The 15,040-nt window shown below is 43.2% G+C and overlaps 1 protein-coding gene across 6 annotated transcripts in view; it reads left to right on the top strand.

Annotated features, from left to right (window-relative positions):
* SMARCA2 (SWI/SNF related, matrix associated, actin dependent regulator of chromatin, subfamily a, member 2) overlaps window positions 1–15,040 on the top strand; it is a 119,121-nt gene that overhangs the window by 15,053 nt on the left and 89,028 nt on the right. For 5 of the 6 annotated variants that reach the window (XM_054186642.1, XM_054186646.1, XM_054186644.1 and 2 more), the window contains exon 3: window positions 5,493–5,616. In XM_054186642.1, the coding sequence (XP_054042617.1) occupies window positions 5,493–5,616 (124 nt within the window). Of the gene's footprint in view, window positions 1–3,654; window positions 3,812–5,492; window positions 5,617–15,040 lie in introns of those variants that run through there. The other variant, XM_054186647.1, reaches the window with a different exon arrangement.

Below are 15,040 nucleotides of genomic sequence, written 5' to 3'. Positions count from 1 at the left end.
CGAGTCCAACCATACACACACAAAAAAACCCAGACCCCTACAATCTCTGCCACTAGAGCATGCCCTGAAGTGCCAAATCTAGACGTTTCTTAAATACCTCTAGGGATGGTGACTCAACCACCTCCTTGGGCAGGCTGTTCCAGTGCCTGACCACTCTTTCAGTAAAGTAACTCTTCCTAATATCTAATCTAAACCTCCCCTGCTGCAGCTTCAGACCATTTCCACTGGTCCTGTCATTATTCACCTGGGAGAAGAGGCCAACACTCACCTCTCTACAGCCTCCTTTCAGGTAGTTGTAGAGGGCAAGGAGGCCTCCCCTCAGCCTCCTCTTCTCCAAGCTAAACATGCCCAGCTCCCTCAGCCTCTCCTCGTATGACCTGGTCTCCAGACCCCTCACCAGCCTGGTAGCTCTCCTCTGGACACGCTCCGGCACTTCAATGTCCCTCTTGTACAGAGGGGCCCAGAACTGAACACAGTACTCGAGGTGAGGCCTCACCAGTGCCGAGTACAGAGGCACGATCACTTCCCTGCTCCTGCTGGCCACGCTATTCCTGATACAAGCCAGAATGCTGTTAGCCTTCTTGGCCACCTGAGCACACTGCTGGCTCATGTTAAGCTGGCCGTCCACCAGCACGCCCAGGTCCTTTTCTGCTGGGCAGCTTTCCAGCCACTCTTCCCCAAGCCTGTAGTGTTGCTTGGGGTTGTTGTGACCGAAATGCAGGACCCGGCACTTGGCCTTATTAAACCTCATACTGCTGGCCTTGGCCCATCGATCCAGCCTGCCCAGGTCCCTCTGTAGAGCCTTCCCACCCTCAAGCAGATCAACACTCCCACCTAGCTTGGTGTCATCTGCAAACTTACCGAGGGTGCACTCACTCCCCTCATTGAGATCATCGATAAAGATTTTAAACAAAACTGGCCCCAAAACTGAGCCCTGAGGGACACCACTGGTGACCAGCCGCCAAGAGGATTTCACCCCATTAATCACAACTCTCTGGGCACGGCCATCCAGCCAGTTTTTAACCCAGCGAAGAGTACGCTTGTCTATGCCATGATTCGCCAGCTTCTCCAGGAGAATGCTGTGGGGGACGGTGTCAAAGGCCTTACCGAAGTCCAGATAGACAACTTGCACAGCCTTCCCCGCATCCAGAAGGCGGGTCACATGGTCATAGAAAGAGATCAGGTTGATTAAGCAGGACCTCCCCTTCCTAAACCCATGCTGGCTGGCCCTGATCCCTTGGCTGCCCTGCACTTGCCGTGAGAGCTCACGCAAGATGATCCTCTCCATGATCTTTCCTGGTACCGAGGTCAGGCTGATAGGCCTGTAGTTCCCCGGATCCTCCTTCCGACCCTTCTTGTAGATGGGCGTCACATTAGCCACCCTCCAGTCATCTGGTACCTGCCCTGTTGACCAAGACTGTTGATAAATGATGGAGAGAGGCTTGGTGAGCTCTCCCACCAGCTCCCTGAGTACTCTTGGGTGAACCCCATCCATCCCCATAGACTTATGTACGTCTAGGTGCAGAAGCAGATCATTGACTACTTCCTCCTGGATTATGGGTGTGTTGTTCTGCCCTCCATCCTTATCTTCCAGCTCAGGAGGTTGAGCACCCTGGGGATAGCTGGTCTGTCTATTGAAGACAGAGGCAAAGAAGGCATTCAGTATCTCAGCCTTCTCCTCGTCCTTGGTTGCAACTTTCCCCCCCACATCCAGTAAGGGATGGAGATTCTCCCTGGCTTTCTTTTTGTTGATGTTTTTATAAAAGCTTTTTTTGTTGTCCTTAATGTTAGTGGCCAAGTTGAGTTCCAGCTGGGCTTTTGCCTTCCTAATTTTCTCTCTGTATAACCTAACGAGATCTCTGTACTCCTCCTGAGTTGCCTGTCCCTTCTTCCAAAGGTGGTAAACCCTCCTTTTATTCCTAAGTCCCATGTGAAGTTCCTTATTCATCCAGACTGGCCATTTTCCCCGCCCTTTAAACTAGTGACACTTGGGGACAGCCTGCTCTTGGGCCTTTGAGATTTCCTTCTTGAAGAGCGTCCAGCCTTCCTGGACCCCTTTGCCCTTCAGGACTATCTCCCAAGGGACTCTCTCAACCAATGTCGTGAACAAGCCAAAGTCCGCCCTTCAGAAGTCCAAGGTGGAGGTTTTGCTAACCCCCCTCCTTACATCGCTATGAATTGAAAACTTGACTATTTCATGATCACTAAACCCAAGATGACTTTCAGCCACCACATCTCCCACTAGTCCTTTTCTGTTTGTGAACAGTAGGTCTAGTAAGGCACCTCCCCTGGTAGGCTCACCTGCCAGTTGTGTCAGGAAGTTATCTTCCATGCACTCGAAGAACCTCCTAGCCTGCCTGCTCTCTGCTGTGTTGTATTTCCAGCAGATACCTGGCAGGTTGCAGTCCCCAATCAGAACAAGGGCTGGTGATTGTGAGACTTCAGCCAGCCCCTTATAGAATACTTCATTCGTCTCCTCATCCTGGTTGGGTGGTCTATGGCATACTCCCAGCACAAGATCTCACTCAATTGCCTTCCCCTTCAACCTTACCCATAAACACTCGACTTTATCATCACTGGAATCTAGCTCTATACAATCAAAACATTCCCTAATGTACAGAGCCACGCCCCCACCTCTCCTCCCTTGGCTATCCCTTCTGAAGAGCTTATAGCCATTCATCACAGCATTCCAGTCATGACAGTCATCCCACCACGTTTCCGTGATGGCACCTACATCATAGCTGTCCTGCTGCACAATGTCTTCCAGCTCATCCCATTTGCTGCCCATGCTATGTACATTCGTGTAGATGCACTTGAGCTAGGCTACCGATTTCACCCCCATCCTTGGCCCTTTATCCCTAGGCTTATTACTAGTGGGCCTGGTTTTATCCCGTTCCCGCTTCATTTCTAGTTTAAAGCCCTGTCCATGAGCCTTGCTAACTCTTGGCCTAGTACCCTTTTCCCCTTCTGGGATAGGGTTTTCCCATTCTTAGCAAGCAGGCCCAGTGTCCTGCAGGTCAAACTATGATCAGAGAACCCAAAGCCCTGCTCATAGCACCAATTTTGGAGCCAGGTGTTGACCTGTCCTATTTTCTTGTTCACTCATTCGTCAGTCCCCAAAACTGGAAGGGCAGAGGAGAACAGATTTGTGCTCCCAAACCCTTGACAAGCCGTCCCAAGGCCCTGAAATCTTTCTTCATTGCCCTCAGACTTCTACTCTCCAGCCCATCACTGTCTGCCTGTAAGATCAAAAGAGGGTAATAATCTGAGGGCCATATCAGGCCAGGGAGCTTCCTGGTTATATCCTTAACACGGGCCCCAGGGAGGCAGCAGACCTCCCTGTGGGAAGGGTCCGGCCTGCATATGGGACCCTCAGTTCCCCTTAGAATGGACACCCCTATGACTGTTGCCCTCCTCCTGCTCTTCACAGAAGCAGTCTTAATGCCAGGTATTTTCCACACCTTCATTATGCTGGTACTTCTGATGCCCTGGGTATGTGTGCTGTGTCCTGTCTTAGCCCCATCTGAGCTGCCTGCATTCACAGAGGTTTCATGGTTGCCACTCATTAGTGCAGTGACACTCATCCTTGCAGTCATATCACAGATGCGTCAGCTAGAGTCCTCCATTCTGGGAATCAGATCGAATTTCCTGCACAGCCTCCTCCTCCTCTTGGCAGCCTTCAAGATTGACTCCTCAACATGTACCATGATAAAATAGGAATGGATCCAGCTTTACAGGTTTCAGTTTTTGTAGTATTCAGCTCCTGTGGGCAGAATGTGGATGAGCGTTCTCTTCTGCATTGGTTATCTTTGTAAGTAGGGGCGAAGGGAGAGGGAGGGATCTTCAGGCCTCAGAAAAGGGCATTAGGATTTACGTGGTTGGCACATTGGAACTATTTTTTAATGTGTCAGTCATTTATCTCTACATTTGTACTCCATATCCCAAGTTCTTGTAATAAGAAATAGCTTCTCGAGTAACAGGTATTTTTCTGATACAGATTCTTTCCACAAATGTTTTATACTGTTATGACAACTAAATGATTCAATGAAATATAAAAAATCCATTTTACTTGTCCTTTTCTGTAACTTTTCTCCTTTTAACCCATAGTTTCTGATAGGAAAAATGATAGTGAAATCCTTCAAAAATGCTGATAAATAAAATAAACCCTGTGAGTTCAAAGATACTTTCAATCAAATCTATTTATTGCAATGGAAAGTGGAAAGTTTATATGAAGGGTTTAAAAATTAAGATTTAGAATTATTTTTTCCTTTGTAGAAAGGATGACCTATGTTTAGTTCTGCTTAAATTGATTCATGTGCAACAAATTGCTCAAAAAAAGGAAATGTGACAGTGTCTTTTTTTTTTCTTTGCCTTGATGTAGCTTCTTGCACACTCTTTTTGTTAACTGCCTGTATTTTCCACTGGAGTAAGTTTTCTTAACTGTCTTTTTAAAAAGAATTCTCCACAAATAGATGTGCATTTAGATTAAACATACCGCAAGGTCTCCAAGAGGGTAGGGTTTGCAAGAGCAGTATTTAGTGCCCATGCATGCATGTGTTACAGAGAGGGGCAGAGCGACATATTTCTGTAGAGAGAAGTAAGTGATGTCAGTTCCTTCCTAAGACAAAGTCTTGTGGTCCTCTAAGTTAGAAGTTACTGAGCACTATCTCTTCCCAAATCAGGGACCTGATGTAATTTTTCTTTCAGGTAAAACTTTATAATTTTCTTAAGACATCTTCCTTCTGATGTTACTTTTCTCCTATTTTCATATTCAGAGTCCTTCAGTTTCTGTAATGGTGCCTTTTCCAGTGCTGTGCATGCCTTCAGCATATTTTTCTGACCCCAAGCTGTCTGCTCTTCACTCTCTGAAGCAAGCACTTGCCTTGTTTTGCATTTCAAGTACCACGGGAACTGTAGTTTTTGAGGAGTGAATGAGGTGACAGGAACTGTAGGGAGCACAAGTATTTGAGTAGAACCGTGTCTTCCCTTTTCTTGACTGCCTGTCCCTGGTTTTGCCTGCAAATAATAGGTTACCCCCTGCAATGTCATCTTTGTTTTTAAAGAGAAACAGTGTTTGGGACATTCCAGTATACCACTGACTGAAAGGGCAAAGTTTGGGCTAAATATAACTCGAGCCAAGCCACAGGCTGTGCTTTCATTATTTGGTGTGTGTTACACTGCTTTGTAATATGAGGCCAATATAGTTCATGTGTTTGTATTTGGACAGTTTGCCTCCCTGGCATTGCAAAAGAGTTCATAAGGCGATTAAAAAAAACAAAAAGGAAACAGGGAGCAAGCAGTCTAATGGTGCTCTGTGCTTCTCCAAATGTCTGATTTCAGGGGTAAAGGTTCCCATTGCATTTATTTTGAGTAGCTGCAAAGAGACATTTTCACTCTTGATGTGCTTGTTTAGATTTTGAGTTAAAGTATGTTGGATTTTTATAGTGGATTTATATACTGTCTCTGTATAAATACTTACTTTGTTTTTACAGTCTATTGATGGCTTGCACGAAAAAGGAATGGTTGAAGATGTTCATTGTGGCTCCATGAAGAGTATGCGACCTCCTCACCCTGGAATGGGCCCACCTCAGAGTCCAATGGACCAGCATAGCCAAGGTTTATCCATACTGTTCATGCTGTATGATTTTGGGGGCCCTGTGTTCCACAGAGAGTCAGCAGTTATATGTAACAGATTTCCATTTCCTTTCAGCTTTGTTTGGAAAGGCTGAAGTGATATCACAGGGCAAGGTGAATAACTGAATCCCCTTGCCTTCTGAAGTGTCCATCTGTCATGTATTAGAAAAAAGCTAAGGTTCAGGTCTGTGGCTGAGGCAATTAATTGGCCTAAGTGTATCACAGATTTCAGTTCGCATCACTAAAAAAACGCCACCTAGTTCTTTCCTATCTTGTGTAGCTATTGTAAATGCATTAGAATATAATTTATTTTAATCCTGTGTGAAGGAATGATAAGAGGTAAGAACCCAGGAAAACCTGGAGATGCCTTCTTTGATATCTATAATGTTTGGTTAAGGGGTGGTCAAAGTATTTTCAAAATTTCTTATGGCAGAAAATATAAACTCTTTTTACCACATTGCTACATGCCTTCTTTGTGTCCTTTAGTTTGCAACATAAGAGGACATGCATTCTGTAAGCAATTCAGTATATTGGAGATTTAACTGGTAACACCTGCTAGTATTATTTAGTCCAGCAGTTAAGGCTTTGTATATTGCATATTACAGCAACATCTGAAGAATCCCAGCTGAAATTGGGGTCCTGGTTTGACACACTCTGTACAAATCTATTATGACATGGTACCTGTTTGATGTATTTACATGTTTATTACATAGGATAAGAAAAATTCTGGAAGGAGAAAGCGGTAAAGATCAGCAGAATGACTCATCCTGAACTGCATTCTGACTTTTCAGTGGGCTGTGACTGAAACCCTAGTCTGTCATTTGTTAACTGAATCCCTGTCTGGGACCTTGAACATCAGAAAGTCTTGTTTTTCCATGTCAGCTTTCAATATCAGTTAAGTAAAATAAAACTGACTTTACAGGGAAAAATTCTCCATCAGTTAAACCTTTTCCACTGTTTTCAGTGACGTGTAAGCATGATCACCCAAGAGCAAAAATTTACCTGACTTCGCATTCTTTTGCTTTTAATGAACTTGTTTCTTAAAATGAACAGGGCACATAGTCTGACGATGAAGATGGATCCAATTCAAACATAATGAGTGTAAAGTGCAAGACCATAAATTGGAAATGCTTTAAATACAAGTAGCTCCGAGTTGTTTTCTTCTTCCCTGTGCTGGCTGAGGTCAGACTTCCAGGTTGTGTTGCTCTGCAAAAAGCAGAAGCTGTGGCAGGCTAAAGGCTACAGATCCTTGCTCTCTTTTTGGTGTATGTTAGCGACTGTTCCAAGGTAAACAGAATACTGGAGTTCTAATGTAAGCAAACTTTTAAAATAAATGGTTAACCCCCCCCATCACATTCTAATATTTTAAATACTCTACTTGACATTATTGAGGAGTGTTTTAGCTTTCTTTGCCTCTGCATCAATTCTCCTTACACAATTGTCTGTTCACAAAAAATGTACACGGCATAGGTTTCCAACCATCCGATGCTTGCTTCCACCATTGTAAGCACGTTAACGCTTACCCGGACGTGTTTGAGGGAGTGTGATATAGTCCATTTGCCAAGCCTCCCCATACTTATATTGCAGCCATCGTCCCCCATACCACAAAGGTTTTAAACTTTTAGCTTGCTTGATTTCGGCGAATGTTTCACAATCTGACTATAGCCTGGAATATGCAGTCTCCAGAAACCCACAACACTTAAGAAGGCTTGTGTTTTCTTTTTGTTAGTAGGTGGGAACATAGATGTTATTTTGTTATATCACATCCATGGGGATCTGACGACGCCCATCTTGCCATTTAATTTCTAAGAAGTGGATCTCTCATGCAGGTCCCTTGACCTTACCTCTTTTTATGGCAAAACCTGCTTTCAAAAGAATCTTGATTATTTTCTTACCTCTCTTGGAAACTTCTGCTGTATTACCTCACACAATGATGTCATCAATATACTGCAGATGTTCTGCAGCTTCACCCTTCTCCAGTGCAGTCTGGATCAGTCCATGGCAAATAGTAGGGCTGGGTTTCCACCCCTGGGGCGGTCGATTCCAGGTGTACTGGACACCCCTCCAGGTGAAAGCAAACTGTGGCCTGCACTCCGCTGCCAAGGGAATAGAGAAGAATGCATTAGCAATGTCAATTGTAGCATACCATTTGGCTGCCTTTGACTCCAGTTCATACTGCAGTTCTAGCATGTCCGGCACAGCAGCACTCAGTAGTGGTGTAACTTCATTCAGGCCACGATAGTCTACTGTTAGCCGCCAGTCTCCCAGACTTTCGCACTGGCCATATAGGGCTGTTAAAGGGTGAGCAAGTCTTGCTGATCACTCCTTGGGTCTCCAGCCGACGAATCAGGTTCTGGATGGGAACCAGGGAGTCTCGGTTAGTGTGATACTGTCGCCGATGCACCATGGCAGTAGCAATTGGCACCTGCTGCTCTTTAACCTTCAGCAGTCCCACCACAGAAGGATCACCTGCAAGACCGGGTAAGGTAGACAGCTGTGTAATATCTTCAGTCTTTACAGCTGTTATACCAAAAGCCCATCGACACCCTTTTGGGTCTTTGAAATACCCTTTTTTGAGGTAGTCTATGCCAAGGATGCATGGAGCCTCTGGGCCAGTCACAATTGGGTGCTTCTCCCATTTATTCCCAGTTAGGCTCACTTCGACCTCCAAAACAGTCAGGTCTTGAGACCCACGTGTCACACCAGAAATAGTGACAGATTTTGCCCCTTTATGATTTGATGGCAATAGGGTACACTGTGCACCAGTGTCCACAAGGGCTGTATATTTTTGTGGGTCTGGTGTGCCAGGCCATTGAATCCACACAGTCCAATAAACTCTGTTGTCCCTCTCCTCCTTCTGGCTGGAGGCAGTGCACTACTAATGTCTAATTAGTAGATGAGTTTCTGCCTGGACCGGAGAACTGCCCCCTGCGGACTGGAGCAGCAGTCCTCCTGGAATAATTTGTTCTTCTATCTGCGTTACCTTGCAACTCACTTACTCATGCCTGTAGGGCTGAGGTAGGCTTTTTATCCCACTTAATCATGTCTTCTCCATAGTCACAGAGGAAAAATCACAGGACATTTCGTAGTGTGTTCTGTTTCCTCTGAGTCGGTCTCATAGGAGGGGTTCTTCTCCTAATGGCTGCAATATGGGTCCGCGCAGGGGAAGAATAAGATCTCTCCTCCGTCCTAGATACTTTATCAAACAGTTTCTCCTTTTTCACAATCATTTTCTCAGTTTTATCAGTTAATCTTTCCACAGCTGCTACAGTGAGGGGACAAGAGAGACTGTCCTCATACTGTCGCATTCTACTAGCCACTTCATTTACATTTAGTGAATCATCATCAGCTCCTCCCCAAATCAGCATTGACAAGATATGGGAATACATTGGTGGTGCACTCTGTACAAACTTTCGCAACATAGGTTGTCTACATGGCATTTTATCAGGATCTACGTTCACTTCCCAGTCACCATAAATCACCTCTTTCACAGCCATTTCTCTCAGGTACTTAATACCTTTCTCTATTCTGGTCCATTTAATCAGGTGGCATTCAATATCATCCTTAAAAGGATATCTGCCTTTTACAGCTGATACAAGTCGCCTCCAGAAACTGAGTCTGTGACTTTTTCCCAAGAGCTTTATCTATACCGCCCTCTCTGGTCAGGTTTCCTAACTGCCTAGCTTCACTACCAACTCCATGCTATCAGCCCCATTATCCCAGCATCGGAGCAACCAGGAGACCAGTGTCTTACCATCATTCCGGGTAAAATCCTTTCTCATATTTCGCAGATCCTTCATAGAGAAGGATTTAATGATCACCTCTGTATCTGATTCCTCCTCCTGGGCTGACACAGGAGCCTCTCCCCTATTGTCTTTTGAAGAACTTTTTCCTCGATCTTCATCAGAAGAGTCCTCCCCCCTGCCATCTGGCTTTGCTTGGTCTTTATCACAAGGCACAGAGGAACTTACCGACCTCTTCTTTTTCCTTCTGGTCACCTTCTGGCACTGGTACTACACCTACTGCACCAAGATTTAAAGAGAAACCACCCCTGCACCCCATGCAGGAAAATCGACACCAAAAGCATGATTTTAGGAACACAAATGTCATTCATAGTACCCAAAGGAGATCCCTCTCCTGGCTCTGATGGTGACAATTTGACATAAGAAGTAAAGGTCGAAGTAAACAAGTCCATCGTAAAATTCAAAGTATAATTAGTGTAAGTAGTAACAGAATCCATTACGTAATGCCCAAGGTATGACGGTAAAGAAGCTATACATTCAATCACAGCCTGGATCAGAATTAAAACCAGCAGGAAAATAGCACGTTTGAACCACTGCATACAGACTCTGTTGCATACAGAAAGAGCAAGCAAGCAATACAACACATAAGGCAAGCTAAGCATTGTTGTATCAATTAACTTTAAAGTAATCCCTACAAAGAGACGATACAATAATCTGTTTAGCAACGACATGATGTGAGCTGTCTGTATCAATCTCTGAGTAAACTGGAATTCAAACTATTCAAACCATCTATCAGAACTCTGTTAGTGCCACAGTTGGGCCACAGTCGGGCCCCATGTTGGGCGTCAATAAATCTGTCATGATTTTGGCCGGATTGGCCAATCAGAACGACAGATGACCCTCCCCCTCCCCGTCTCTCCTCAGAGAGGAGAGGAAGAGACAAGGAGATTTACGGGTTTAGAAAAAGAACTAAACTACTTTAATGAAACTAATAATAAATAAGAAAATAGTAAATAATAATAGAATAATAAAAATTAAAGAGGAAAAAAAAAGTATACAGTATATACAAAACCGTATCCAGCTCCCAGGATGACAGTCGCATCACCAGCAGACACAGGGAGAGTCCCAGACTGGAGTCAGCGATGGACAGGAGCTGAATTCTGGAACTAGCATCAGGAATGCTTGGATTGGAATCAAAGGCAGACGAACAGACAGGGTCCTCTTCAGACGTCAGCCATTGAAGAAAGAGTGAGCCAGAGCAGCCTTGCCCCTTTGTTCCCTCCGCCTTTATACTGAGCATGATGCATATGGGATGGAATACCCTGTTGGTCAGTTTTGGGTCACCTGTCCCGTCTGCTCCTCCCTGCAGGTGGGACCCCTCTACACTTCTCCACTTCTGACCCCCTAACAGGGCAAGCAGTGAAGTTAGCTGACCTTGATTATTATAGCAATAAGTATAAGCAGGACCCTCTATGCACACTGTTCCTTGATATAATCAGGTCTTATCACTCTGAGAGTGAACAGTTTCTGAACAATATGCTGTTAATTTCAGACTTTAGTCAGTTAGAAGAGGCCCAGCTAAAAAGTAAAATTACAAAACAGAAAATTGGTTCTGTATTACCTCAAACCAGGACAGATGTCTAATAGTTGAGCTTTCGTTGCAGTTATGTACAATTTTTAACAATATGCGTGTCAGATAGAAATTGCACCTCATTAGTTCTAGGTTTATTTTTTTCATGGCTTATTGTTACTAGGCCTCAAATTGAAGTAGATAAATATATGCGCTAATTAATGTTATTATTTTCAAACATTTGGTGGAAAGTAGCTGAAGAGTTCAAAATCCTATGGAATTGATGGCCCTAAACTTCTGCCACTTGAAAGTGTTTGAAAGCATAAGCTGAATGGCAATGTAACAGTTAAACATAATTTAGTCTAGCACTGGTTCTAGGTAAAATCAAAGAACGTTGTCTATCAATATGACCTTGTCTATTAATATAGGCCATTGAGAATAATTTTATGGAAAAATCATAGAATCAGTATGGTTTGGGTTGGAAGGGACCTCTAAAGGTCATCCAGACCAATCGCCCCTGCAATGAGCAGGGACATCTTCAACTAGATCAGGTTGCTCAGAGCCCCGTCCAGCCTGAGCTTGAATGTTTCCAGGGATGCGGCATTTACCACCTCTCTGGGCAACCGGTTGCAATGTTTCACCATCCTCATTGTAAAAAATGTCTTCATTATACCTGGTCTGAATCTACCCCCTTATCCTGTTGCTACAGGCCCTATTAAAAAGTCTCTGTCTTTCTTATTATAAGTATTGAAAGGCTGCAATAAGGTCTCCTCGAAGACTTCTCTTCTCTGCTGCTAGCTTAGTCAGATTGTCCCATTTTTATTGCAGTCGTACTGCAATAGGATGGTTTTCAGAATTCTGATATTAATTTCTATGGAAAAAATATTCTGAATTGGTACCCTTCTCCTCAACAGTTTCTCCTTTCCACTTTTGCTACCGAATTGGAGAAAGGGTAACATTCCTGACTGTTTCTGGTGACCGTTTTTCTTTTCTTGAACTTATGCACAATTATGTGCCTGTTTAGTCTGTATACCTTTCTTTTAATGCTAATAGGTTGAATGAGAGGAAAAGCTATTGCTCCAACTTCATTTTTAGCTGTTTAAACAGTAATCTTACTACACTTAACTGAATTTGAATTGTGTTGGAAAGTTCCTTCAGCCTCTGTGAACGAACAGTGATAAAAAACCCACCATTGATATCCAAAGTACAAAATTTACTGTAAATTGTTAAACTGCTAAGCAGAGTTATCAAGACTAAAATTATGTTTGTATTTGACTTCGTAAGAGGAATGGGGAGAAATTGGCAAAGACAAGCCAAATATTTATGTAAAATAAAATATTTTTTATTAGAAGGAATTCTTAAAAAGATAGAAATGGACTGAAACAAACAATTTCTGCGTTTTTCTAGAATTTGAAACAAATTAAATGCAGTTCCTGTGATCCAGCAGTGAAATACAGACCAATTCGAACAGTTTATGTGTCTTTGCTTGGTATTTGTAAGTGGAAACATAAGCACTGCAAGGATTTAAGGTTCTGGGACTTGGTCTATATATATTTTTTATTATCATGCAGTATTTATTGAACTTCTGATAAAGATACACCAATTAAGTTTAACTTGCAGAATTCGCCAAGTTACTGCAACTTCACAAACAACGTTCATTGTCCCCACTGTTCTTAAATTAGCTGCACTTCCTTTTCTGATTTTCTTCAGCCTTTTAAAGATGAGAAAAGATCTGTCACCTTATCCACCTGCCTGCCGGCATAAGACCTCTCAACAGTTCATTTCTACAGTCCTGATTCTAAATAACTTGCACACTCTCTTTCTCTTTGTTGAGAGTTTCACAAGAACTGGTGTTAGCCTTGGCCGCACTACTGACAGGGAAACGTTACATTTTGCTTACCTTAAGAAAGTTTGTAGCCTCTGTCCTACATAAACATATTTTCCATTGTGTTCCAAGACATTATGCTTTCCTGCTGTGTTGTTATGGGCATGTACTTGATTTCTTTTTTTTTCTTAAAACTAACTTTTAATTGACGGTTGAAGTGATAGTTAAATGAATTACACAACTAAATTTCTTCAGTCCTATCTGTATCTTCCTAATCCAAAAATTCTCTTAGAGTCACATTTTTGAGTAAAAGTATACCCATGCTATCAGTTTTAGCAGAAAGATTTGACATATACGATCCTCAGACACTTTAATCATTTCAGTCTTCTTAATTTTTACTGGGGAGTCAAGACCTCTGTAATATTCCAGTGTTTGGACAGGTAAAATCTTGACCCCTTCTATCTAATATTTGTTACCAAGGTTTAGAATTCGTATATATTCTCCTCTGTTTAATTATAGCATTAAAAGTGAGAAAAAAAAATCTCTGTTTTTAGCTCTCTGTTTCTTGAGCTTTAAAACAGATGAGGAAGATGTTCTTTGCTTCTGTTAACTAAAGTGAAATTAAAAGGGATTAGAGCAGAAACTTTTCGTACAGTCTGCCCTCCAAAAATACTTGTGTTTGGTGAGGTGTTAACAACTAGGATTTCTTCCATTGTCAATACTGTAAAGAATGTACATTGTTTATAACATGTTGTCATGTATTTCTGTCAAACAAGTTGATACCAAAGTGGGATGAAACGAGTGTTGCTAATTATGCATACAGTTAAGGATGCGGTGCTTTTTAGCTGCTGAAAACTTGATAATGTAGCCTCTTCTCCGACCTGTTGAAGGTTTATGGAGAAGACAGAACCAGACTCTCCTCAGAGGTGCACAGCAAAAGCACAAAAAGTGATGGTCACAAGTTATGTAACTAAAATTCTGATGGGACTTAAGGGAAAGAAGATTCATCATGAGATTGATTAAGAATCACCATTGTAGGAGGTTTTCAGAACTCACCTAGATAAGATGTGGAGAGACCTCATAAAGCTTTAAAGTTACCACAGCTTTAAAAGATGGGTTGGACTGTTTGGCTTCCCTTTCCTGGTGTTGGATGTCTTCTGCTCTGTATATTTTGCAGAACTAATTGTTATTCTTTGCCAGCTGTTGTGGTTTGGCCTCAGACGGCAACAAAGAACCACATGCCGCTCCCTTGAGCTTCCCCAATACAGGGAAGAATCGGAAGAAAAATGCAAAACTCGTGGGTTGAGACAAAGGCAGTTTAACAGAACAGCAAAGGGAACAAGAAAACAGCGACAATAACATGGATAGAGGAATATACAAACATGATTATGGAACCACCGCTCACCGCTGCTAACCGACCGGACCTGGGACGCCCCTGCCCTCTCCAAGTGGCGACTTCCTGCTCCTTCCCTCCCCACTTCTGGCACCTCAGAGTGGGCATAGCTCACATGGGATGGAATACCTGTGTCCCTGCCGGAACCTGGAGAGAATTAACCCTATCTCCACCGGAACCAGGACATTATCCACCCCTTACTCTATACCATCTATGCCATGCCCTGATCTTACAGATTCCAATGAATTGCCACCACTTTCCCCTGTCTTATATAATGTATATATATACACACATATATATTCATACAGATATAATGCCCTTAGTCTATGGGCCATCCCTCTAAAATATCTGTTGAGTTCATTTAATCCATGGCTTTGGGCTCCATCTGTTAGAACAGTCTCTCGGGGTAGCTGAGATAGTGTATTTTCGGAGCTTGCGGCTGGTGTACCTGGTGCAGCTCGTGCCCAGAGTCTATGGGCTGAAGATGTAGATCTCAAGGAAGTTGCTGGGTGCCAGCTGCTGAGGTCAGTTCTGATCCCATCACCGCTGTGCTTTACTCAGTTTTTCATCAAAGCCCATCTGTCCTTAATTTGGGTGATTCTTCCTGTAGTACAACTGATAGCAATTATAGTAATGAGGACATACAGTGACAGGATTACTTAGCAATTAACATCATACAATTTGATTCATTGGCTATTCTCACCCAAAATCAGATCCCCATGAGGTACACACCAGACTTCCCCATGTTTCTGTCTCACGCACCAGTTGCACCTAGGTCCTTAGGCAAAAGCAATCCCACGGATGGGTTTGCCTTTGCCTGAGGCAGGACTAACCCAGACTGTCTTCCCTAACATACGTACACTACGGGGACTTTA

Source organism: Rissa tridactyla, chromosome Z (genome assembly GCF_028500815.1).
Source record: "Rissa tridactyla isolate bRisTri1 chromosome Z, bRisTri1.patW.cur.20221130, whole genome shotgun sequence".
In the NCBI taxonomy this organism is placed as follows: Eukaryota; Metazoa; Chordata; class Aves; order Charadriiformes; family Laridae; genus Rissa; species Rissa tridactyla.
Note: the sequence above shows the minus strand (reverse complement) of the source record. Positions and strands in the feature narration are given on the sequence as shown.